Raw genomic sequence first — 26,166 nt, 5'->3', positions numbered from 1 at the left:
AGGCTGGACATCAGGAAAAGCTTCCTCACTGTCAGAGAAATACAACAGTGGGACCAGCTGCCTAGAGAGGTGGTGGACTCTCCCACACTGGAAACATTCATAAAGAAACTGGACAATCATCAGAGTGGGATAGTGTACCATGGTGTCCTGGAACAGCAGGGGGTTGGACTCGATGGCCTTCATGGCCCCTTCCAACTCTCCTAGTCTATGGTTCTATGATTCTACATTCTAATCCTCTAAGCCTGTAATTCTCTGGAATGTATTCCCCAGAGAGGTATGCCTGGCACCAAGTTTATACTCTTTTTGGCACCAGGTCAAAACCTTTTTATTTAAACAGTATTTTAAAATTTAATAGTTTTTAAATTTAGTTGCTCTGTTTGTTTTGTGATTTATTGTTTTGTTCTGTTTTATTATTTATTGAAATTGTTGTTTTAATTGTCTTTTTAAATATTGTAAGCCATCCTGAGATCTTGTATAATAGGATGGTATACAAAAGCTCATCATCATCATCATCATCATCATCATCATCATCATCATCATCTGCAGTTGTCCTTCAGGAAAGAAAAAAAAAATGTTGATTTTCCCATGATCTACATTCCAGGGTTCCAACAGCTTTCAAAAGCCACACCTGTCAATGAGGTTTAACTTCTCCCTTCAATAACATTAAATTGAATGTGGGGATGTTTGAGGAGAGAACCATGTTGGAAAAGTGCCCATAGGAAGCAATTCTGTATTTTTTCATAAGAGCAGGCTTATTAACAAGAAGGCCCAAGACTAAAGGAATCTGGGAATGAGACAAGGCAAAACTGAAAGATTCACCCAGAAGCAGTAAGCACACGCTTCCAATGAAGCCAATGCATTTTCTTTGGTCCAACAGAATTTAAACTGTTAATGAGTTTCATGTGAATCCGTACAGCCTTTCACATTTAAAATTTCTTTCAGGTCTGTGAACAGACTGAGAGTACCCACTCCTAACCCTGAAATATTAGTGAAACTAAGAATGTGTGGGCTTGACCTGTGCCTGAAATGGGAGGCCAATAGAAGTTCTGTTGTGACCACTCTGAGATTTCCAATGGAAGAAGGAGGAGGAGGTCTTTTCCCCATTCCTAACATGAGTTTATTTAAATGATGACTGATCTGATGATATCCAACAGATTGAAATTGAAAGATCTGAAAAGGATCATAACTCTAATCCTAACCCCTTTACTCCAGAGTAAATCATCACATTATCATTCATTGTTGTCTCTGGTGCATCATTTTCTGTCTTGGTGAATTGTCAGATGGACACCAGATGGAATATGCAAAGGAATCAAAGCACACATAGAGTTCTCTGTTCTTCATACGTGTTAATGGAGAGGAGTAGCTCCATGTGTGCTTGTTTCTTTGGCATGGACAGTAAGCCTTTGTGAATGGCAGGAATGTCTCCAGCAAGCACAGCCAGCCCAAGGCATGCCACTGCCCAAGGCAGAGCAGCAAATGGCAACCTCTTCCAACAAGTCAAGGTGCATAGTAACCAAAGCCACCAAATTATTGGCACAGAGAACAAAATCATCCAAGTGCCTCTCACACCCCATAGCAGTAAAAGAATACAACAACAAGAACAACAACTTCAATAACAATTTGTTGCCCCTCCATCACACCCAAAGTTAGGTGTGATTGCAATGGCTGTCTTACTCTGCCTGGCAGTAGCGCCAGCCCTACTATTTGATAGCAAAATATTTCTCCTATCACATTCACTCCCTCAGTGAAAATCCTTGCTCCCTCAGTAATAGCCTTTGCCACTCCTTTGCTCCCACAAACGTGCTTTTTCTGGAGTCACCCCTAGTGGAATGGGCCCTCTATGTGTACATGCAGAACCCATTGACCTTTGGATTCATCATGGTCAGCTTGCTTGCAGCAGGCATCTTCAGGTCATTTAGGAAAAGAACAAAATGCAAGCGTATAACATTTTGTTTTTTATTTGATTTATATCCTATCTTGCCTCCAAGGAGCTCAAGGTGGCATAGTTTCCCCCATCCCAATTTTATCTAGGGAACAACCCTGTAAAGAATGCTAGGCTGAGAGATACCCAGGGTCCCTTAATGATTGAATGTGAATTTCAACCCAGGTCCCCAGTACTAATTCAACACTTTTAGCCCTACACCACATTAAAGGTATGTTTATGTGCACAAAATGCACTCTGAGAGTGGATGCCTGTGTTGAAAGCATGCATGGCAAGTTAACACTTCAATAAATAGGCCAAACATTAAAAGGTTTGTTTTTAATTAAAGGGTTGTAACAAAATATTGGACTAAGAAACTTCGACTAGAGCAAGGACGCTGTGAGATTTCACATGTATAAGTATTATAACTGCTAAACTGTTAGTTAGAGCAAAAGATGCCCATTTTAATGGATTTTTAAAAGGATACAGATAGAACTTAACAGCTATGTAAACTATATTGAGCTTCCCAATATTTCAGTTTCATTGCTCCACTCTCTCCCACTCTTTGTATGTCACCATATCCTCAGTCCTGGACCTCAGTCCTCTAAAGCCAAATCTGGTCAACATGAGCTTCAGTCTTTCTCTGGCTCCTCAAGTGGCCATGTCCCCTTTTGTTGGCTTCACCCGCTTTCCTGCAAACTGCCAGTCACTTGGTGATTTCCTGGATTTTGCACAATGGTGCAAAATCTCCCCCCCCCCCAAAAAAATCTGTCAAAGAATGGAGGGTGAAGCAGTTAACAACATCTAGAGAAAGGCAGATCCCAACATGAACAGTTTGTCATTTGAGAGTTCATGAGGCATGGTAACTCTTCCACCTCAGGCAGATCTGAAAGGGTGGCAGATTCTGTGTGTCCCACTACCGGGAGGGCCATGAAACCATTGCCCTGTACATCTCAAAGCGAGGCATGGGGTGGGCAGCCAGTCTGCAGAGCATTTCTGGCCATTCCCCTGCTGCAGCAGGAAAACAGCTGCTCTGGATCTCCAGAGAAGCAGATACTGCTGCCTGCCATATAACACACTCAGAGTAGGGCACAAACAGGCAGCCTCTCTGAAGGGCCTCATTGGTTACAGAGAATAACTTTCTGTGCCTCTCCCACGCACTGCCCATCCAGTGCCTTATTCCGAGGACCCCTTCAAGCAAGGCTACAGTACAGGCCGTCTCAAGGGCCAACTCCCCACAAATGCCTCACTCTCAGGAAGAAACATCTTAGAAAGAAACATTGACAGCGAGGTGGGTAGGGAGAGAAGAGCAGGGACAGTGGTAGCTCTGGTTCTCCTGTTCCTTTCCTGTCTTGGCTGTGGTGATATCTCCTCATATTCCATCCCACCATAGAGCAGAATAGGGAAGAAGGGACCCCCAACAGTGGCAGCTCTAGTGCCTTGTGCTCCTTCTCTAAGCAATGGAGGCTCCTCATGCATCTTTCTACCACAGCAGCAGCTTGTTCTCTCCCCCCACCCACACACACACTGCTAGCAAAGTGTCCTCCAGCCTCAGGCAGCATGTGGGGGTTGTCATGTGTCAGCCCTTCTGAGGGCTCACTGCAATGCTGCTGCCACATAATGTGTGTTCCCAGAGCATCTGAAGAGGCTTGCAACATATCTGACAGAGGAGATAAGATGTAAGGATAATTTGCATTCCTTTGGGGAAAACAGTATAAGGCTAGACAAAAATAAAGCAAGCAAAAGTTGCTAGCATAATGCTTTTTCAAATGAACAAGTCCTTGGTTTCATATGCATAGATAACTGGATGAGAGAAGAAAATAATCAAACTGTTTACTTTCTTATTGTTAATATCTAGAAATACCAAGTAATGGGATAGGCATATGAACTGGCAAAGCTTTTCTGAGCAAAGGAGAACAAACATTAATGTAGTTTTCTCACTCTTCCACTCCCTGCACCACCCCATCCTTCCAATATAATCCTTGAATGTTTATAGCGCACAGGAACAACTGGTGGAGGATGCTTAAGGAGAAAAATATGACAGGGGATAACTAAATATAACCAAGTTTATGCATGCTGGTTAAGGGCAATCCTGGCTGAGAGATTGTGGGAGCTTTAGACTCTGTGTGAATGCAAGAATAAAATAGTACATTCAGCTTGGGCTTCATGCTTATTTCATTTTGGCCATTTAGTTACACTGAACATTTGTTCATTGGTTTCTCTAGGGCTCCAAAAACAAGACAAAAAAGTAGCTGATTGGCAGACCTGAAACACACACACACGTGTGTGTGTGTTATGCGGCATCATCTCCAACTTATGGAGACCAACCCCATGAATGAAAGCCCTCCAAACTGTCCTGACCATAACAACTCCATGCAGCTCTTCCAAGGTAAGACCATCACTTCCTTTATGGATTCAATTCATCCCATATTTGGTCTTCTCTTTCATCTTCTGGCTTCAACTCTCCTTAACATTATTGTCTTTTCCAATAAGTCTTACCTTCTCATTGTGTGTCTGAAATATGCAATGCTTTTTTTTGTCATAGAACACTCTGGAATGGAGTTCCGGCACCTTTTTTCAACAGATTATCAAAGTTTTAAAAGTAACTTTTGAAAATTTGATGTTTGATCCACGTGGATTTGAATCACCCCGTTGAGCATAGCAGGTTGGTGGCAAAATCATTAAAATGGTGCATGCGGGCTGCTTGCGTGTTGAATCCAATTCATGCTTACTTCATCCACACTGGTTGTGATGGCGCTGCTCGGCTTGTAATTGGTCATGTGGTCGCGTGCCAAGTACTTACTGTGGGCGGCAACCGTTATGTTTCGTTACACAACTGACGTGCGTGGGTGTGTGTACAGTGATTGACCACGTGCGAAAGGTAAATAATTTCATGAGTTCTGGCACCTTTTTTCTTACAAAAAAAGCACTGGAAATATGACAGCCTAAGTTTTCTCATTTTGCTTCTAGAGAAAACTCTGGCTTGATTTGATCTAGGACCCTCTTATTTGTTTCTCTGCCAGTACAGATTTGCAAAACTCTGTTCCAGGACCATGCTACAAACACAATTTTCTTCGAGTCAGCATTCTTCACTGTCCAGTTTTCATACTCATGCATTGTAATTGGGAATACAATAGTTTGGATGATCTTGATCTTGGTTGCCAGTAAAACATTTGTACATTTGATTGTCTTTTCTTGTCCCTTCCAAGGCTCTGTCTTCTTTGAATTTATTGGCTGCAGTTTCCCTTTGAACTGATGACTGAGCCAAGGTATGTTAAGTCTTTCACTTTACAAGTGGCTTGTCACTGGCCACTATCCTGATGATTCCCCACTAATGGTTACCTTCTGCTTTCGGTCAGTCAACCATGCCCTAATCTACCAGACAGTGCTTTGGTGTATCTCAAAACTCCTCAATTTCTCAACCAGGATATCATGCGACACTTTGTCACTTTGTCAAAGGCCTTGCTGAAATCCACCGCATCCCCTCCGTCTAGCCACCTTGAAACTTTGTCATAGAATTTCACAAGGTTTGCCTGGCAGGACCTGTTATTGCGGAAGCCGTGTTGTGTGGCCACCAGTCTCCCTTCCCTATCTAGGGTTACTAGATCTCTCACAATTTTGAGCCTTTCCATTGTCTTTCCTACAGTGGCCCCCTGGTTGCATCTTGCCCCAGACTGGGAGTCCTGTCGGTTCCCCAGATCCTCATCAGCCCCAGCCTCCCCAGGCAGAGAGAACCTGTTTCCCAGCTTCAGATTGGCACCAGGAGAAGGAGAAGGCTGTGCCTCCATGTTTCTCCAGCTGAGAAATCTCTCTCTCTCTCTCTCTCTCTCTCTCTCAGAATGAGACAAGGAACAGGCTGGTAAGAGAAGGCATGAAGATAAGCAAAGAGAAAAAAAACCCCAGTAAGGTACCTAGCACTATGAAGGGAGGAATGAAGGAGCAAAGGATTCCCAATCCATGTGATGTGCATTTGAAAAGGAACTGAGGGACTGGGCAGGAACCCTCCCATATATATCTGGGAATCAGAAGGAAAGGGGCTCCCATTCACTCCTGTCTAGCCCTTGCACAGGCACAGAAGCCCATATGTGTGATGCACGGAGACCATGAAGAAGAATATTAGGTTTTGCTGAAGGAACCCAGGTACAGTTCTTTGATCAACCTGATGACCCTGGGTGGGCAAACATCTCTCACCCTGAGAATGACAAAGATAATACAATAACAGCTTTGAACCACACTCTCTGCTTAAATAAATGAGAGGCCAAAGAGAATTAGTGTGCTAAAGTCTTACTGAAATTAATGAGAAAAATTAGTCACAATTAACATCTTATTAAGGCCTAAGCCCAGCTTTTTAAATCATTAAACAAAAGCAGAAAATGCATCTTTGATAAGAGGATCTCATTTTAAAAATGCAAGTTCAGATATAACCTGCTTTGGCAGGAAGTTCCAGGGTGACAAGATCTCAGCTGTAAAGGCCCTGTTCCTGGTCCTTATAACTTTTACCTCATGGGGCATGAAGACCCAGGATATACTGTCCATCTGCATAAGCATGTGAGTTCATTTGGGAGGAGACATTCCCTAATTTCAGGGTCTTTAGGGTGTTATAGGTATCTCACCAAGACCCAAAATATTAACTGCAGCCAGTGCTGTTGTTGCACTGCATCTGCTTTAAATTTTTCTGTTCCAGACTGGTGACAGCTGCTACAACATCTTCTGAAAAACTCTAGACTCAGGACCTAGATATCTAAGAGATTACTTGATCTCTTACTGGGCTGCTCAGCTGCTGTGCTAAAGAGGAGATAACCTCCTGGTGGTACCCAAGCTCCTGGTGGTACTCGATGGTTCATCATGGCTTGGAATCAGTATCATAAGTCCCATTATCTGGAACTGCCTTCTACTACAAATTAGACAGATGCCAACTCTTCTGGGTTTTCAGTGCCTACTATACACACACCTTTTTAAACAGGCATTCCCATCTTGCTTTCTGTATGAAGACGTATTTCTCATATACAACTTAGCAATTTGTTTAATGAAAATAATTCATAAATATAGTTAAATAAATATTCAAAGGAAGCCCACCTAGATCTTCTATGGCTCTGTTCCTCAGTAGATGCTCCAGGACACATCAGATTTCCTGAGTTTCTCCCCACTGATACTTTCTGGATCTTGCAGCCTCTCTTCTTCCATTACAAGTGGTTCTAAAAAACCAGTTTCTAGGACAGCAGCTTGAGGTGAGATGGACTGGTTTGCCTCACGAACTTTCAATTTAATTGGTTTATATTATTCTATAGCAATCTTCCCCAACCTGGTGCTCCCCAGATGTGTCTGGCTAAAACTCCCAGCATGCTTGCTGGGGGAAGGGATTGCTGGTACTTGTAGCTCAACACTTGGAGGGAACTGAGTGAGAGAAGACTCCTCCATAGCATGAATTCTATTGAGCTCCTTCACCTAAGAGGAACATTTAAAACCGCAGCATGGATGTTTTCAAGACAGCTTAAGTAGCATGAGCCCCTGCTGCAAAATAGTGCACTACCCTTTTGCCTCAGCTTTCTTCAAAGCAATGCTTCAAATGTGCCTCCACATCCCAGCACACACTAATCCCTCCCGGCATTGTGATGAAAAGGAAAAATTCCCAGGTGGATCTAAAGTCTCCATGCTAAAATTACCCAGCCAGTCCCTTTGCTGAGTTCTGTCTGCGGTTGAGATTGATTGCAGTGTCCTGGGGTGCCTTGCAGTTTCTCTCTATATCATTGTCATAGTGGTGGTTCACAAGTAAAATATTAAATTGTAACAAAACTCAACACTGCCATAGCAAGTGGCTTTTCATGGCAGAGTGTGTTGTTTATTCCTGGGGAGCCCTCCTGGTTCAGCTGCAGCCAAAGATAAATAGAGGTGACATGCATGGAGGAGGCTGTTGTGCTGTGGGCTGTCCAGAACCTCCTTAGGTCACAGACATGAAGCTGGTGGCTCAGTAGGTACAAGTTCTCTGGTGTCTGCTTGGGGAGAAAGCTGAGTAGAAATGCTGTGATTTGACTGCCTCTCATGAAGGGATGCAGAAAGGTAGTTCAGTTCAGGGAAAAACAAAAGAAGCCTGGGCTCCAGTCAAAGAGCAATGAAATAACTCATTATTATTACTTCTCTGATCTGCTACTTCTGAAATCAAATGATAGTGCTTAGTCTAGGCTCGATCATTTCTATGGCTAATGAATAAGAACTACCCCAAATAATAATGATCATAGGAATATCCTACTAGCTCTGACTACTATAACATTTTCTTTCTACCAACTTTCTTGAATTGCTTCTCTCTGCATAGAGAAACATGCCTTTTCTCCTTTTTACAACATTTAGGTAAGACCAGTGTCAACTCTAGAGAGAGCCTTTCTAGTGCTGGTACACCATTCTTGGATTTTCCATTGCTAAGAGGCTCACCTGGCACATATTTTGTGATAGGCAAATCCCTGTCTTCGTAGTCCTTCTGTTTTTTTAAAGGCATCCTATCAATTTTGCTTTTGAAACTTGAAAGCTTCCAAAATCTTAGGTTTATGAGAATCCAGTGCAGAGCAGGAACAGTAACAGAGGCAATCACGGCTTCCTAGTTCTTCCTATTCTGCATTTTAATTGGATGGTTGTCATGTTGAGGTGTTGTGGGGAGAAGGAAGTTGGAATGCCATCAGGACACAGGTGATCCCCAGTATCCTCACCATTGAAAATGTTCCTCTTACCATTATTCTGAGGTCATTTTCCCAGCCTTGAAGAAACAACCAATGAGATCCTCTCCACACTGTCTGTGAGGTGAGGAAGCGGATCACAGTGCAGATCCCACTTCCACATTCAAGTGCTGTCTCTGATCCCAAATCTGAGTATCTGAATCTGAGAGAGCTGGGTCTTTTCATGCTAGACAAGAGGAGACTCCAAGGGGATCATATAGTGACATACAGGTATGTGAAGGGTTGTCACACGGTAGAGGGCCATGTCCTATTCTCCCCTGCACAGCGGAGGAAAGGACACAATCCAATGAGGCAAAGCTCAAGGAACTGGGAAGATTGGATGTCAGGAAGTACTTCCTGATGGTTAGAACCCCTAGGATATGAAATTAACCTCCATGGGAAGTGGTGGGGGGCCTGTCAGTGAGGGTGTTCAAGGAAAGATTGGACAGCCACATGTTGGGGATTTCATGAATAGAGCTGGAGCCAGGGGTCAGACTAGATGTCCTGGGCAACCCCTTCTGACTCACTTTCTGTTTCAATCCAATGCCCCCTTACATGCTGTCTAGGGAGTTATAAGATAATTTTCTCAGACCTTTTACCTCCTCTTCTGTTTGTTGTTCTCTTCTGTAGAATTTTTTGTTTGCTTGTTTGCTTTAAAAAAGTTTTATGTTGTGTTTTATTATGTTCTTATATGTCAGGAGTGGCCAAGCCAAGGCTTGAGAGCCATATTTAGTTTTTTGAGTTTATTTTTCTGGCACGGCAGCTGGCAATGAGATCTCTGTCCGTTTCTGCTGTTGGGCAATGTTTTGCCTTGAAAGACATCACCATGTGGACACTATACATACTGAAAACATACTAAAAATGTCATACTTTTATAAATTTTGCAGACAAAAAGCACTGCATTCAAACATTGTTTCCCTGTAATGGTATTCATATGGTTTATGCAATTAAATGAATGCACAACAAGATATATGTTGGTCAGACACAAAAAGCACTTAGGAAATGCTTTAGTGAACAAATCAATATATGCACAATCAGAGATCTGGGGCCCACTGTGTGAACCACTTTTTACAACATCTGATAGGAGAACTGACTTTTGGGGCCATTCAAAAACTGCATGTACTGAATAGCAAGTTAATTCCCAGAAGGGAATCATTTTGGACTTAAATGCTAGATACCCTTACTCCAAAAAGATTGAGTGAAGACTTGGAATGTTTGCTGCTGTTATGAAGCTGGCAACAACAATCTCAGAAGTATTTTCAGGAACATGGAAATAGTGAAAACAAAACAATCTTCCTTCACTCCTATATTGTCTATTTTGTCTTTTAATGAATCTGTTTTTCCTCCAGTTCATGTGCTGAATCCAGTGTCTGGCCCTGGGATTTGGGATCCAAGGAAGCAGGGCAAGAGAGTGAACCCTGCCAGCCTCTGGGAGGTGGGGACTCAGGGGCAGCTGCTCATTACAACTGTACTATGCAATGGATTTGTTTGAGAACATTTGGAGTAATACAACATGTCAACAGTGTTTAATATTTTCCAAAGTGTGTTAGGTTAAATAAATATTTCTAATAGGCATCTAAAATCTCTTTTTCTCCTCTCTATTGTTGGCTATTAATATCTACAAATGGAACCTATGAGAGAAGATGAGAGATACTATTCTTTACTCATACCCTAACCTTTTTTCCTGAGTATGTTCCTTGTTTTCTCGTGTGGCTACCAGTTATACAGAGGAAAGTATGTGGTTGTACTTCAACACTGTTGCATCATGAAGAACCTGTCATTCTCCTGCCCCATCACACCCTCCAGTAAGAGCTAGTGTTCTTACCACATTCACCACAGGAAGCTGCCTTATTCTTCATCAGACCAATGGTCCACCCATATTTTTGACACTAACTGGCAACAGCTTTCCAGCATTTCAGGCTAAGATTATTTCAGTTCCTGCTGGAAATGCTGGGGATTGACCATTGGACATTCCACATGCAAAGTCAATTTATGTGACTTTGATGGAGCAATGCATCAAAGAGGAAAGAAAAAGGGTGATGGATATGCTGGCAATAAGACTGAATGTAACTATTTTGTTGCCATTTGCTTCTCTCTGTGATACTGGTGCAATGTCTTCTGTTCAATCTGCCTCCCAACTGTGTCCTTATGAAGCATATGGAGAGCAGAGACCATGGCTCTTCCAATCTTCTCCCAGCTTATAGACAAGAGGTGGAAGAGGGAGCTTAAGATGGAAGCTGCAACATGCACCACTATACCCAGTATAGTTACAAAACACGCTAATTTCTAAGCAACTGGGAAGATTCAATGGATCACTGTGGTATTAAAGCGCTGCATGTGCCTATTTTCTGATGCATATTGTTCATTTATGTTGCCTGTAGCAGTACATAACAAAATAAGAAATAACACATTCTACAAACCAAAAAGAAGAGCTTATTTTCTTCTCTTGCCTCCTTGACTGTCTGCAAGGTTTTTCACAAGAAGATATCATTGCTCTTGGTCAGGAAAGTCTCTTTTGTATAACTTCATTGACAAAATGAAAGTGGAAAGTGACCAAATGAGTGATAGCAGGATCAATTTGAAACCTTCCTGCTTCTACTTCCTTCCCCCATTATCAGTGCCCCAGACAGACAGTGATAATTTTTCATGTACTCAGGGACTAACTAGTTTATCCTAAGAATCAGCATTTTAATGCAACTATTCAATTATTTTAATGCAAGCATCATCTGGGTCTTTGCAAGAATCTGATGCATGGCACTGATTGAACAAAAGATAGAGGTTTGATCCTATGGAAGTTTACTCACTCCTATGGAACATGTTGGTCCAGTCCTAAGGAAGTTTACTCAGACTTAAGGCCTGTTGTTTTCAGTGGGGATATAAACATGCATGAGATTACAATTTTCAGGGCCTGACAGATGAGAATAGACTTTAGAGTTACCATTTATGCTCTGTGCATGGTGCCTGCTTCAGCTGTAATAATGCAATGAGGTAATGAGGTAATAATGAAGAGGAGGAGAGACTGCCTCTGTTTCTCAGTGCCATCTGTGGTTCTGAGGATGAAATGGGCATGGTATCTGCATACTTCAAAGCGGGTGGAAGCACTGAGACACTGTAAAGGGCAGGATACAAATAAAATAAAATAAAATAAATTTACAACACTTGAATCCCAATCACATCTCAACAGATTTGCAAGACTGAAGGGCAGCTTCCTCTACTTTCCTGATGTTGACACTCCCCCTATGGGGTAGATAGAGGGTGCAAACCAGATGCCACATTGAATACTCTGCATAATGACGCAAGGAAAAGACGACCCTGTAGAGATGACCATGAAGAAGAATGCCCAAGCAGTCACATCACTTGTGTAAAGCCTCCTTAGCATCCCAAAGATGGTAGAATCACTAATGCCTAAGCAAAGCATCATTGTCTGGATATATCAAGTGCCATGGACCAGCAGATCCCAAGCAACAGGCAGAACATTCTCCTCTAAAAAACAGATGAGGCACCCTTAGTGCATTTGCACCATGCAGCAAGGCTGGGTGTTTCATCCTGAAAGAAAAGATCAGAGCACAGACATGTCATTCCCAGCTCTGCTTTGATTCATCTCCCCATAATCAACACTGTTGTGCTAGACAGTCATTGTTACTGATGTTGCTATAGCACCTGTTCCTAGCACAGCAGCTTTGAACCACGGTGATGCACCAATGTGATGCCCCAGTTTGGTTAAAAATAGCAGTGCGTTTTTGGCACTTCAGCAGGTTTGAAGCACTTCAATTAAACGTGAGCATTTTTTCTTTTTTATGGAAAGAGAAATATGAAGCTATGAAATTTGTATATATTTCCCTGTCCACCACTCCCCCTCAAAGAGAGAATGAGAGAGACAGATGTGCTAGATAGGTTGAAAGAAACCTTTCTTTCAAGAAGTATCAAAAGAAGATGCTCATGAAATGGAGAAAGCTTCCATTCCAGAGCCTTGGGGAAGTATAAAAAAGGTGGAAGAGTCCATGAACTATGTACATGCCATCCCCTTGTGGATAAAATATTCTTTGCTTTGCTTTGCACAGACAGCTCATCAATTCACAGCTGCCAAGAATGAGCAAAGCAACCTTTAAGTAGCATTGTCCAAACAACTGCCATGTTTGTTGCCTACTGCATGTTAACTGTAGATATGGCAAGGCTGCATATTTGAGGTAGCTATAAACACTAACCCATGAAGGACCTGAACATTTTATGTATACATATGAACAAAATTGCACACATCTGTGCCACCAAAACATTTTAAAAATTATAGAAGGCTAACTAACCAGCATGGTAGCTCCAAAATATTGATAGAGTGGCTCTCAGTGGCAGTCATCCAGGCAAGCTTGGCAAGAGTGTCAAGCGAGTTTTGTTCCAAGCAGCTAGCTTGCCACATCCCAGAATCTATGATAATGACAACCCATTGTGGGTTCAACAACGCCTAGAACCAGCCATTGGTTAGCAGGTTGGCTAGTTGCCCCAGACCAAACCGCCCTGAGGGAGACATTCTGGTTGGGATGACATAGCAACCCACCATGGCTAATTAACCACAAGTGGGTGAGTGCAAGCACCACAATAACCAACCCTGGCAAGAAGTCATGATGGGTTGGTTGTTGTGAACCTGACAGATGATTTGGCTTACTATAGATTGCTCCACCTCCTTCCCCCTCAGTCCCCCCATGAGCATCACAGAGGACTCTGAGAGAGAACCACCTTACCTTCAGTGCTCCCCCAGCACTATCATCATTGAGAATCATTTTTCAGCCATCATAGCTATTTTCTTCCTTTCAGCTTCTCCCCCTCCAAAAAAAAAGTTTAATTATCTGTTATTTATTTATTTATTTATTTATTTATTTAAAACTTTTGTATGCTGTACCTTATGCATGGCATCTCAGGACAGCTTACAATCCTTAAAAGCAAAATACAATAAAACAAACATATCTATAAATAAATAACATAATACCAATACAAATTTAAATCAAAATCAAAAGTGACTGTTAAAATGTTAAAATACTAATTTTTAAAATGACGATTAAATAAAAAGGTTTTGACCTGGCGCTGAAAAGAATATAACTGTGTAGATGTGCCTTTGTGTGTACATCATTGAGGTTCTGGCTCAGGGAAAGCAATATGGTAACTTTATACCTGTGTTTCTTGAACAGTGGACACTGCCTCAGCACTGCTGCCTACGCAAAGCCCCCGCACTTGCTTGATTCTCAGTCTTCCGGTTGAACCAAAACTAGCAGCACCAGCCTCATTCACACACTGTAGATAAGCATGCATGACATCCATCCATTAAAGTCCAGAAGGTACAAACTGAGTAAATCCTGATAAAAAATAAACTGAAATGAAATGCTCATACATTTCTAGATATGATGTGGGAGAGGATGTGGCTGGAGTCCTCAGAGCCTGAAGATAGCAAAGCAAGCTCTTGTGAAAGCAGGAAGGGCAATTCTAGGGTCCTTTCTGAAGAACTAGGTCCTGAGATGATAGCAGTTTTGTTGACGCTTTGTTAGACCAAATCCTCTTCCTAAACTTTTAACTCTGGATCCTTCTTGGAGGGCAAGGAATCAGAATCCCCTGAGAATTAGTAGTTGTGGTCCTGTTCCACAACACCGAGATGCACTCACCCAACTTTGTTCAGGAATTGAAGCCCCATAGTTACTTAAGTTTTCATCTCAACAAGATAATGCATGCAAGTAAGATACATCTAATTTTCCAGCACAGTATTACTAGATAACTCTTTTCCAACAATCCAAGAGATGACTCTACACATGGACATAACCAGATGGTCAACACAGAAATCAGATTGACTATGTGCTCTGCAGCCAAAGATGGAGAAGCTCTATACAGTCAGAAAAAACAAGACCAGGAGCTGACTGTGGCTCAGATCATGAGCTTTTTGTTGCAAAATTTAGGCTTAAGTTGAAGAAAGTAGGAAAAAGCACTAGACCACTAAGATATGACCTGACTCATATTCCTGATGAATATACAGTGGAGGTGACAAATAGATTTAAGGAATTAGATCTGATAGACAGAGTGCCTGAAGAACTATGGACGGAGGTTCACAACATTGTACAAGAGGTAGCATCTAAAACCATCCCAAAGAAAAAGAAATGCAAGAAAGCAAAATGGCTGTCCGAGGAAACTTTAACAAAGAGCTGAGGAAAGAAGGGAAGTGAACGGCAAGGGAGTAAGGGAAAGATACACCCCACTGAATGCAGAATTTCAGAGAAGAGATAACAATGCCTTCTTAAATGAACAGTATAAAGAAATAGAAGAATAGAATAGGAAAAACTAGGGATCTCTTCAAGAAAATGGGAGATATGATGGGAATGTTTCATGCAAAGATGGGCATGAAAAAGGACCAAAATGACAGGGATTTAACAGAGGCAGAAGAGATTAAGAAGAGGTGGTAAGATTACACAGAAGAACTATACAAGAAAGATCTTTACATCCTTGATAACCACGATGGGGTGGTCACTGACTTCGAGCCAGACATCCTGGAATGTGAAGTCAAATGGGTCTTAGGAAGTCTGAGCAACAACAAAACTAGTGGAGGTGACAGTATTCCAGCTGAGCTATTCAAAATCCTGAAAGATGATGCAGTTAAAGTGCTACACTCAATGTCAGCAAATTTGGAAAACTCAACAGTGGCCACAGGATTGGAAAAGATCAGTTTACATTCCGATCCCAAAGAAGGGCAATGCCAAAGAATGTCCAAACTACCGCACCATTGCACTCATTTCACATGCTAGCAAAGTTATGCTCAAAATCCTACAAGTTAGGCTCCAGCAGTATGTGGACCGAGAACTACCAGAAGTACAGGCAGGGTTTGAAAGAGGTAGAGGAACTGGAGATCAAATTGCCAACATACACTGGATCATGGAGAAAGCTAGGGAGTTCCAGAAAAACATCTACCTCTGCTTCATTGACTATGCTAAAACCTTTGATTGTGTAGATCACAACAAATTGTGGCAAGTTTTTAAAGAGATGGGAGTACCAGACCATCTTATTTGTCTCTTGAAAAACCGGTATGAGGGTCAAGAACCAGCAGTGAGAACTGGACATGGAACCACTGATTGGTTCAAAATTGAGAAAGGAGTTCGGCAAGGCTGTATATTGTCGCCCTGCCTATTTAACTTATATGCAGAGCACATCATGAGAAAGGCGGGGCTAGATGAATCACAAATTGGAATTAAGATTGCCTGGAGAAATATTAACAACTTCAGATATGCAGATGATACCACTCTAATGCCAAAGTGAAGAGGAACTAAAGAGCCTCTTGATGTGGGTGAAAGAAGAGAGTGCAAAAGTTGGCTTGAAACTCAACATTAAGAAAACTAAGATCATGGCATCCGGTCCTCTCACTTCCTGGCAAACAGATGGGGAAGAAATGGAAGTAGTGACAGATTTTATTTTCCTGGGCTCCAAGATCACCGCAGCCGGTGACTGCAACCAAGAAATTAAAAGATACTTGCTCCTTGGGAGGAAAGCTATGGCAAATCTAGACAGCATACTAAAAATCAGAGACATTACCCCGCCAACAAAAGTGTGTATAGTCAAGGCTATGGTTTTCCCAGTTGCAATGTATGGCTGCTAAAGTTGGACCAAAAGGAAGGCTGAGCGCCAAAGAACTGAGGCCTTTGAATTGTGGTGCAGGGGGAGACTCCTGCGAGTCCCTTAAACTGCAAGGCAATCAAACCAGTCAGTCCTAGAGGAGATCAACCCTGACTGCTCTTTAGAAGGCCAGATACTGATGAAATTCAAATACTTTGGTCTCCTAATGAGAAGGAAGGACTCCCTGAAGAAGAGCCTAATGCTGGGAACAATTGACAGCAAAAGAAGGGGACGGCAGAGAATTGAGGTAGCTAGATGGAATCACTGCAGCAGTCGGCGTGAGCTTAAATGGACTCCAGGGGATGGTGGAGGACAGGAAGGTCTGGAGGAATGTTGTCCATGCGGTTGCAATGGATTGGACATGACTTCACGACTATCAACAACAATTTCTAGAAGAATTAAATAACAGGGTGTCAGATGAAGAAAATGTTTCCATTATGGGAGGAAATCCCCTTCCTGTTCTTCCCATCATTTTTATTTCATTTCAGCAACCTAATTTAGAAAGGAGGAGCCTTTTTGTTTTGCTGCTGCAAACAGCAGGGATTCAGAATGCTTTGCCATTGACTGCAAATCACCAAGGGCTTTAAAGTAGATTCAGAACTACCTTCTATTCAACCCTGCTCTAGGGTATCAAGAGCTCCCCTTGGCCCTCAACATCCTGAAAAATATTAATAAGCCAAGGGTTCCTGCACAGCCCAGGTTCCAAGGTCAACCCTGTTCTTCCTTTATCTCATTCCTATTAACCAGAGGTATTCTTGGAGTTAAGCACCCCAGTCAGCATGACAGTACAAAACCAGTTCACCATTTGTTTGGGCCTGAGCACACTGAAATATTAGGCTAGTTCTCACAGTTAATATATTGTGGTGTCTTGTTTAAATTGATGGTGCATGCTTTGTTCTGTCAGCCTACCTACCAACCCTCTGAACCCAGGTGACATGATTTGAGGGAGAAACAACCCTCAAATGACCCAACAACAGGCCATTGTGGCTTGTTTTGATCATGCCAACTGAATCATTATATAATCTGCTTTGGGAAGATTTACCCTAGAATTTTACCAGGGTGAACATGAAGATAGTCCATGTGACCTACCACATGTGTTTGTGAAGCAACAATATGAATAAAACTAAAAGTAAAAACAGACACAAATCAGCTCAGAGCACAAACAAAGAAGCAGATGTTTTGGACTACATGGTACCGCTACAATGGTCTAGAGCTATGTTTTATTGATTTCTTCTAAAATAGTTCCCTTATCAAGCCAATTGCTTGTTTTGGTGAAGGGTAAGGAATTGAATGGGCTGGTTAACTCTGAGAAGTCTCACACTCTGCAGAGTTCATATCCTAATGCCCATTAAGGCTTCTTTTGCTTCTACTGTTGCCACTGGCAGCTGTTCCAGAAAGCTATAACAGAGGGAGAAGAGAGATGAGTCAGAGCCATTGCACTGGCCCAGCTGAATAGCTATTCCATTTTTTTCCTCTTCTCTCCCCATTTTTTTTACCTTGCATGTCATGCCTTTTTAGACTGTAAGTTTGCAGGGACTTGCATCTATGTAAGCTGCTCCAGGATACTGAGGAGCAGGATAAAAATTCTTGAAGAAAATGAATAATTCTCTTCACACACTTGAACGTTGTTTTGGTCTACGGCAAACACTAGCAGAGCTCCCAGATGGTAAAGCCCAGGCTGGTAGTGGTTTGAGAAGATCTAGATGTAACAAAAATCTGCCAAGGGTTCCCCATTCCCCCAACCTACTGTGCCAACTCTCCCATAAATTTCCTGGCCCTCAATTTCCAGACCAAACACTGGATTTAGCACACAATCACCCAAGCATGGAGAACAAGACAAGTTTATCAAAAGCATAAAGCATAAAGGTGGAGGAAGATAAAACATTGTGATTAAAAGGATAAAACAAAGTAAAATGGGGAAGGGATGGGGAAATTGGAAAGCAGCAGTTTGCAGATCAAGCCAAACAAACAACCCTCAGTCCTAGGGTCTTGTTGTATCCCTTGGACCCAAAAACAACAAAGCAAACCCTCCTCTAATCTAGAGAGAGAATAGCTAACTTCCATGGTGTTGTAGCATGCAAAGCATCACAGAACTCTTCAGCATGTATGGCAGCCAGGAAAGCAGAATGGAACCCCCAAAGAGGAACCAAAGAGCTTCTCTTTTCCCTGATCTTGGCCCATCTCCCAATGCTTTGAGGCCACCAAGTTCATCATCATGGGGTAACCCTGAGTGTCAGTTTCCTGCTAGGTTTGGACCACATGTACAGTGGCACCTCAGCTCATGAACGCCTCAGTTCACAGCCAAATGGGTTGGAAACAGAAATTTCGGGAAAATTTCGCCTCAGTTCGCGAATTGCGGCCGTGTTGCCACATGAACATGATCACAATTGCACCCATCTTTCCTGCACGAGCATGACCATGATCAGGCCCATCTCCACCCCCCTCCCCAAGCACGATCGCTATCACACGATTATGGTTTGGACTCTCCCTCCAAACAATAACCTCCTCCCCACCTAGGTTAGTGTTCTCTACTGTACTGTACTTTGATACTTTGTTGTTCTTTGTTACTTTGCTTCAAATTTTTGTGATTAAAAAATATTTACAGAATGGATTAACTTTATTTACATTGAATCTTATGGGGAAATTTGACTTGGGTTGCAACCAATTCGGGTCGCAACCAGAGTCGTGGAATGGATTAAGTTTATGAGCTGAGGTACCACTGTATAACACTTAATAGTGACAATCTTAATCCTTTGCTTGACCTAGCAGAACCAGGATACCAGCTTTATGCTAACACTAGATTACACCTTAGAGAAGTTGGAGTGAGAAGCATCTGACTTCTAGGAGAAAGCAGGTGAAAGTAAAGGGACACATGGACTCACATTCTAAAGGCGCCTATACGGCAAGGGAATTTGGAGCCCTTTTCTTGCGTTATCCATAATAACAGGGCTCCACATAGAGAAGTGGCAGAAGGGCCATAATGTTGGCACCTGCCAACAACTGACAACATGTGGTACCCTGGCTCTGCTCAACATCCATGTGTTGAATATGACTGTCTAAAAAAGGGTAGACCCATATGCATAGAGTTCTGTGTATAGGTTTCCTATACCATCCAAAATGCCAGTTGCCCTTAGGCTGTCCTTCATCACTAGTCCAGAGGCTACACATGGAGGTCAGGATAGAATGCCACACAGTGTTGGGGTCTGGACTGGCAGCAGGACCCACCTACCCTTGGAAGCCCCCTTCACCTGGAGTTCTCTTGAGAGCTGGCTTTACCAGCGCCCCAACTATGGAATGCGCTCCCCAGAGAGGTCTGCCTGGTGCCGTCATTATATGTTTTTCGGTGCCAGGTCAAGACCTTTTTATTTAATCCATTTTAATATGTTTTAATATTGATTTTTATTGTTGTATTTTATTTTGCAGCCAGTGTGGGTGGTCAATTTATTTATGTTGTAAGCCATCCAGAGACACAAGTAATTGGATAGCATACAAATTTTATAAATAAATAAACAAACCAGTAAGAGCATCCAGTTTGCATTGTACTGCTAGTGGCAGTGGGTGGTCACCATCCCCTGTTCCTCTTAATAACCTGATTTCCATCTGTACCAGGGAAGTGACATAAAAGACTGAAGAACTGCTGAAAAGGCAGTCAGGTTCGGGTGCATTTGCCTGACCACCAGTGTCTGCACCTCCTTGAACCCACTTTTCCTTTGTTGCTTGGCTATCAGGAAGACAGAAGAGAAATGGTAGGTGCTCAAGATTGCTCCTAGAATGGGTTTCTACCCCTGAGCAGACTAGACAGCAGTGGAACTTATGCCCTGTTTCCAGTCATCTCCACTGTGGAGCAATAAATAAATAAAAAATAACCCAGCTGAGGAGCTGCTGGCTTCACATGTCCCCTCCCCTGGAAAGCACCAGGTTGGGGAAGACTGGTCTATTCATCCTACAACAACAAATCAACATAATACTTTTGCGTGTACATCAGCCATGGTCTCAGCACCTGCATTCCCCCTTCCCCCATTTTTTCATTTTAACAAAGAGGCTCTTGTGCCTTCCATTCTTGTTTCTTTGTCTCACTTTTCTTAAAAAACATTGCATCGTTTGATCATAATGTGGACACATATTACATAATACAATCTCTCTCCCAGCAAATGTAAATTAATTGATGTTTTATTTAAGGAAGTCCCCAAAATGTCTTAAGTGGTCTCCATAGCAACCATGCTGTGCCAGTAAATAGGAGCACACCAGAACAATGCTGTAATTGCTTTTGGATACACTAGCAAGCAATGTGTGTGTTTAAGAAAAGCAAGCAATACTAATAATCTTTTTAATGAAATGTTAATAGCTTTAGAAAAATATTACAAGGCAAGTTTGACATACAAACAACTTCCCAGAAAAATTTCATCATTTGAAAAGGTATTTGGGGACTTGTTTTCTTTTTAAAGTATTTTTTTAAAAAAAATGCATAGTAAAATTTATGTATGACTGAATTAGCTGAAAACCTTACAGCTCTGGCTACTCTTATCTCCACAATGGATTACAGAACACAGTGAGGTTTTGATGAGCATGTAGGAAGTTCCACGTCGATTAAAATGATGACAATTTCTGGAGCACCAGCTGCTCTAACAAAACTTTTATTCTACCTTCAGAATACAATTCATGTTAATTATTCTTCAGTGTTAATTATTTTGAACAGCTTAAAAGCCTCTGAGCCATTTCCCCAAACAGCTACTTCTTAATATAAAGATAGTACACATTGGTTCCTAATCTAAAGGCCCCCAAATGGTTTGGACTACAGTTCCCATCATTCTCAGCCAGGCTGGAGGAGTCTGCAATGCCTAGAATTTTCCAGTGGATGCAATCCTTATTTGTACAAACCATGTGGGTAATTATTCACGTAGATTCTCCAGCCTGGCATCTTCCAGATATTTTAAACTAAGAACTCCCATTATCCCTGATCATTGATCATGCTAGTTGGGGCTGATGGGAGTTTTACTCCAAAATATTCAGAAGGCATGAGGTTGGGGAAGAATGATTTAGAGTGTGACTCTTTCTGAAGCCAAGTGCAGGTAGGTTTCATTTCTTTATTCTTGATTGAATTAATTACTTTTGTCCCCTTTTGTAGATGGAAAATTGAGTCAGTGGCAATGTCTCTGGTCTTTTCTACTTGAAGGCTCTTGGATGTTCCTGATTCACTATGAAAATTGAACAATATCTGTATTTCTAGATGGTATCAAATATAGCATTATATTCCCTATTGCACTGATGTTCCCAAAGAAATCCCATTCAGTTCAACAGGGCTTCTTCTCTAGAAACTACACATATGATTTGATTGCAGACTTCAACCAGCAAAGGTTTCCCCATCTACCATAGCTTAAAGCAACTCATGCCCTATAATGAACCTGGACTTTTAGTTACTTGCTTGCTAAATTCCAGGCACCAGCATCTAGCCCTTTAATGACTAGCAACTGGAACTCTAATCCTAAACTGTCTCATTAATCTGCTTGTGCAAAAAGGGAAGTGAAAATTATTTTGCATAATTAAGACCCAACACTTATCCCTAACATACACACTGCTGCCTGAAGAGTATGAATTTCTTTGCACAAGGTTGAATTTCTATTAGTTCAGAATAGCCAGAAAGGAGATGGGGGAAAAAGGACCTGACAATGTAGTCTCACAAGACCATCCAGTTGACCAGCTCCTCAGCCTCGCTTTCCTTCAGCACCACCTCAGAACCAGTTGGCTCATCACAGCTAAGGGGAGATGCATATGTTAGTGCTGCTGGTGGTCAAGCTGGGCAAACTACTGGGAATGAACAAAGCTTCTCATCTGCTGTAGCCAGGCTGAGCCCAGGCTATGCTTCTTCCTGAAAGAGCCTTCTCCTCCTGCTTTCCCTGCTTGTACATATTGGACAGCAAATGAGCTGTCCCAGTGAATAAGCCAATGTGGGTGCAACCTGAGTTTCTTTATGGCTTTGATGCCAAACTCTGAACCACTGAACTCTTCTGATTCTCCACTGGCATCCCATCCTGTAAGTGAGGCTGTGGTTGACTCCAACTATCTCCCTCCTAACACTTCCCTTTGTATAGTGAAATACAATCCTAGAGGAAACACAAAGAAACCCAAGGTGCCTGGTTTTGCAGCAAACTCATAGCATGGTAAACTGGAGGTAACAGATAGAATACTACAGCTATGCAGTTAAATGCATTCTTCAAGTCTACTACTTCGTTATCTTGGCTAGAGCTACTTAATACAATAATGGCCATATGGGATCCATCCAGTCCAGCACTCTGTTCACACAGTGGCAAACCAGCTGTCCACAGGAACCTTCCAGCAGGAGGGGTATAAGACCTCTGCCTGCCCAAACTCCTCAGCAGCTGTAGGTGCTTATGACAGTTTCAAGCCATTAGGTCACTTTTCTGTTGCAAAGAAAAAAATTGAGTGGATTCTTCTCTAATACTGAATGATTGCTAGAGTGCATTCTTGAGTATCAATAGCATTGACCCCAGAGTTGGCACTAAGCAGGCTATTGTGTTGGATATTAGCTCAATCAGTGCGAGCAGTGCAATGTTGGCTCCACAAACAGATGCCATGTGAAAGCAGAACTTACATAAAATAGATGTTACAACCTGATACTGATTTTATCTGGCCAGGGCGGCTTATTTTATATTGTATTTTTTGGATTTTTAATGTTTATATTAATTTATTGTTGTAAGCCGCCCCGAGGCTTCGGCGAATGGGGCGGCATAAAAATGTTTTAATAAATAAATAAATAAAAATACCTTCAGATGTGCTGGACTGGAATTCCCATCATTTTCAGCCAAAAAATTTACAACTTTTTCTTCCTCTTCTTTGGGATAACAAAACAGATCTTAGCATGCTACTTCAGGTTTATGTGACTGACTTACATCTTACTATTACATTTTAACCATTCATTTATTTTCAAATCAAGGGAAAGAAGTTAAATATTTTCTTTACTGTTTTGCTAAATGCTTCCAGATGGTATGTTGGGAGAGACATGCCTTAGGGGTACAGTATCTGTTTTGGATGCCGAAGGACCCAAGTTCAATAACCAGCACTCTAGTCTCTGCCAGTCAGTGTAGGTTGAGCTAGATGACAGTCTTGAGTAGGTATTCAGCAGCTTCCTACATGTTAAAGCATCACTTGAACTCATATTAGTGAATGTAAGTGCAGAACCATAGGACAGTAGCTAATTCCAGAAACGTTTAATACAAAGTTACATCTTGCACAAGTGCTTCCTAATGTTTATCCAGGATGAGATCTGGATGAACTCTAAAGTTGTTTCCAAGAAGTAAGATGAGGAAACAAGTACAACTCTCAGAACAATAGCTCATGTGATAAATTAAACCTCTTAGCTCTGGGGTCTGTACATAGCAGCTAAGTAGTTAATGATGACCAAGGATAGAGAATGGAAACATTGCAAGAGAATAAGGGGAGTGGGGAGGGACACACACACAGCTAGACAGATTTTTGATTGATATAAAACTTTTGATTTTTTTTTTCATGATACAATGATTACTATTTCAAATAAAGATCCTGAATATATTTGATCCTTCTCTTCCCCAACTCATTTATGACATTCCAGGTATAAAACATAGTCTGACCACTTACTAATTCAGAGAAACTTACTGATTGCTTTATTGAGAGGGAGACTTTTAAAATGAAATAACCAAAAACTGTGTGTGGGGTGGGGGTGGGGGAGAATCTAATACATTCTCAGGAAACACAATACATCAATTTCATTCAAAAATTTATCTTAGGAAATAATTTTGCTAGCACTCTTTTTAAAATGATTTTGATGCTTCAGAAGTTATTAGTTTGTGCAGAAGTTTATTTTCTTTAGAACTTTATATTTTCATTTGTACTCAAAACCATAAGTGAATTGACTCCTTCAGCACACTCCGTGATTTATTGTCATTTTTGTCACAGAGATAAATGAACAACAGTAAGTAATAGCATACTGAAAGAATATTACAGAATATGCACCTTATATGCTGAAGTAGTTATGTAGGGAGCACAGTTATTATGTGTCATTGTGCACAAGCTCTGATCTGACTTGTGACTTGCCCAGCCCAGTTCTGCACATGTTTAATTTAAGAGCTGAGATCTTTCTCCCAAGGAAAGGTGCCTAGCATTGCAGCCTTCTCTCAGCTACTCAACCCAGCCTGGAAAACCATGCAGAGATAATCAGTTAAGCACAACCAAGAAGAAAGCATTACCATCAAACAGAATCAGTTTCCACAACCTGTAAGCCAAGGGATGTAGCATTAGAGGAAATGGAGAAAGGAGAATATGAGGTCTATATAGCTTAATCCTCATTATCAAATCTTCACAGCTCTGTGGCGTACTGCTCTATAATCCCCTCCAATTAGCATGTGCAAATGCATAATCCCATTAGCCCCTCAAGGTTTTATCCAGCATGAGACAAATTGAAAGAAAAGAAATCTTGGGGTTTTGGATGGGGAGGCCAAGTATCGTTTAAAGAATCCTACATTTATATAATGGTCATCTTTGCAAATTACCAGCTTCAGATCTGCATTTGATGGGTTTAGTATTGTCTTGTTTTCAGGGAAAAGAAACTTATGCATTAAATCGGTTTACACCTGTAAGAAAGTAAGTTATTAGGTAAATAATATATCAGTAACACTTCCTTGATGAACACATAATACACCACGATAGAAAATTGGAAGACTTTTTTAGCCCCCGAGAGGCAGAACATTCCAATCCCAACTCATTTTGTTCTCCCTTATTGAAATTGCCTCTTTCCCAATCTTGCACCCGCAACTGACCACATCATTTCCAGGCAGCCTGCTGCAGCGTCTCAGCCCCAGAGCTCTTTTTAGTTTCCTGCCATTTCATCCGTGTCTCAATTTCCTAACTGCTGCGGGCGGCAAGTTATAGGATCGCATTTCTTTCCTTCCTTGTAGCAAGCATCTTCTTGTGTGGCAGATCCTGACCTGGCCTCGTTTCTCACTCCATCGTCGCCCCCGCCCTTCCCCCCACTTTCCGGGTAGACTTCTTAGAAATGCACGGCAAATTAAATGTTTAAAGGATCATTAAAAATCATCATTCACCCACGCAGGATTGTGGCCGGTACTCACCATCTTCCTTCTCATCGAACACGGGTCTTTTGGAAGAGGAGGAAGTACTGGCTCCCATCCTTTTCTTCCACTTGCTCCAGTGAAACATTGGCAAAGGAGGCGAGATGGCATTCCCTAAAAGTCCTGAGAATTAGGGCGCGGCGACAGCAGTGGAGACAGAGGCAGGAGGGAGAAAAAGAAAGCCTTCAAGATGGATCTGTTATGGGCGCGTGTGTGCCCGCGCGATTGTAACGCCTGTGTGTAGCGTGTGAGAGTGGCTCCTCATCCCAGCCAACCCTCACGTCTCTCTCTCTCTCACTGTCTCTCTCTCTCTCTCTCTCTCACACACACACACACACACACGCAGAAACACCCCTACACGGCGTGGACACATATGACGCTGGAAGAGGCGGAGGAAGAGGGAACGAACAAACGGCTGATGACTGCAAGTACAAAAGAATCAGAGCCTTTGCTTTAACACTCGCTTGCTGCCAGGTCTGATCCCTCGCCACAGTTGCTGCCGCCTCTACAACAAAGAGACCGGAGACCCCACCCCCGAAGCGCCAGATCTCCTCGCTTATACCAAAATCAAAGCCAAAAATGCCAACCTAAGAATCCCCAAAATCTAAATCTTTCCGGCTTCCTTAATGCAACGCGAATCTCTTTCTCTCCCCCTGCCTCCACAGAATCAGCACTTTCCCAAAGAGAGAAGAAGGCACGGCACCGCTGAGGGACTAGGCACACCCCCAAACAATCTGGAGCGGTCTGTTCTTGTGCGTGTGTTTTGAAGGCAAGACTCCGGAGG

At 42.1% G+C, this 26,166-nt stretch overlaps 1 protein-coding gene across 1 annotated transcript in view; it reads right to left on the bottom strand.

Annotated features, from left to right (window-relative positions):
• STK32C (serine/threonine kinase 32C) overlaps nucleotides 1-25,686 on the bottom strand; it is a 128,458-nt gene extending 102,772 nt beyond the window's left edge. The window contains exon 1 of the mRNA XM_044420092.1: nucleotides 25,383-25,686. Within this exon, the coding sequence (XP_044276027.1) occupies nucleotides 25,383-25,470 (88 nt within the window). The 5' untranslated portion in view covers nucleotides 25,471-25,686. The remainder of the gene's footprint in view (nucleotides 1-25,382) is intronic.
• Between the last annotated feature and the right edge of the window lie 480 nt (nucleotides 25,687-26,166).

Source organism: Varanus komodoensis, unplaced genomic scaffold (assembly GCF_004798865.1).
Source record: "Varanus komodoensis strain SLA01 unplaced genomic scaffold, ASM479886v1 scaffold11, whole genome shotgun sequence".
Classification (NCBI taxonomy): domain Eukaryota; kingdom Metazoa; phylum Chordata; class Lepidosauria; order Squamata; family Varanidae; genus Varanus; species Varanus komodoensis.
This window is presented reverse-complemented; position numbering and strand designations above follow the sequence as displayed.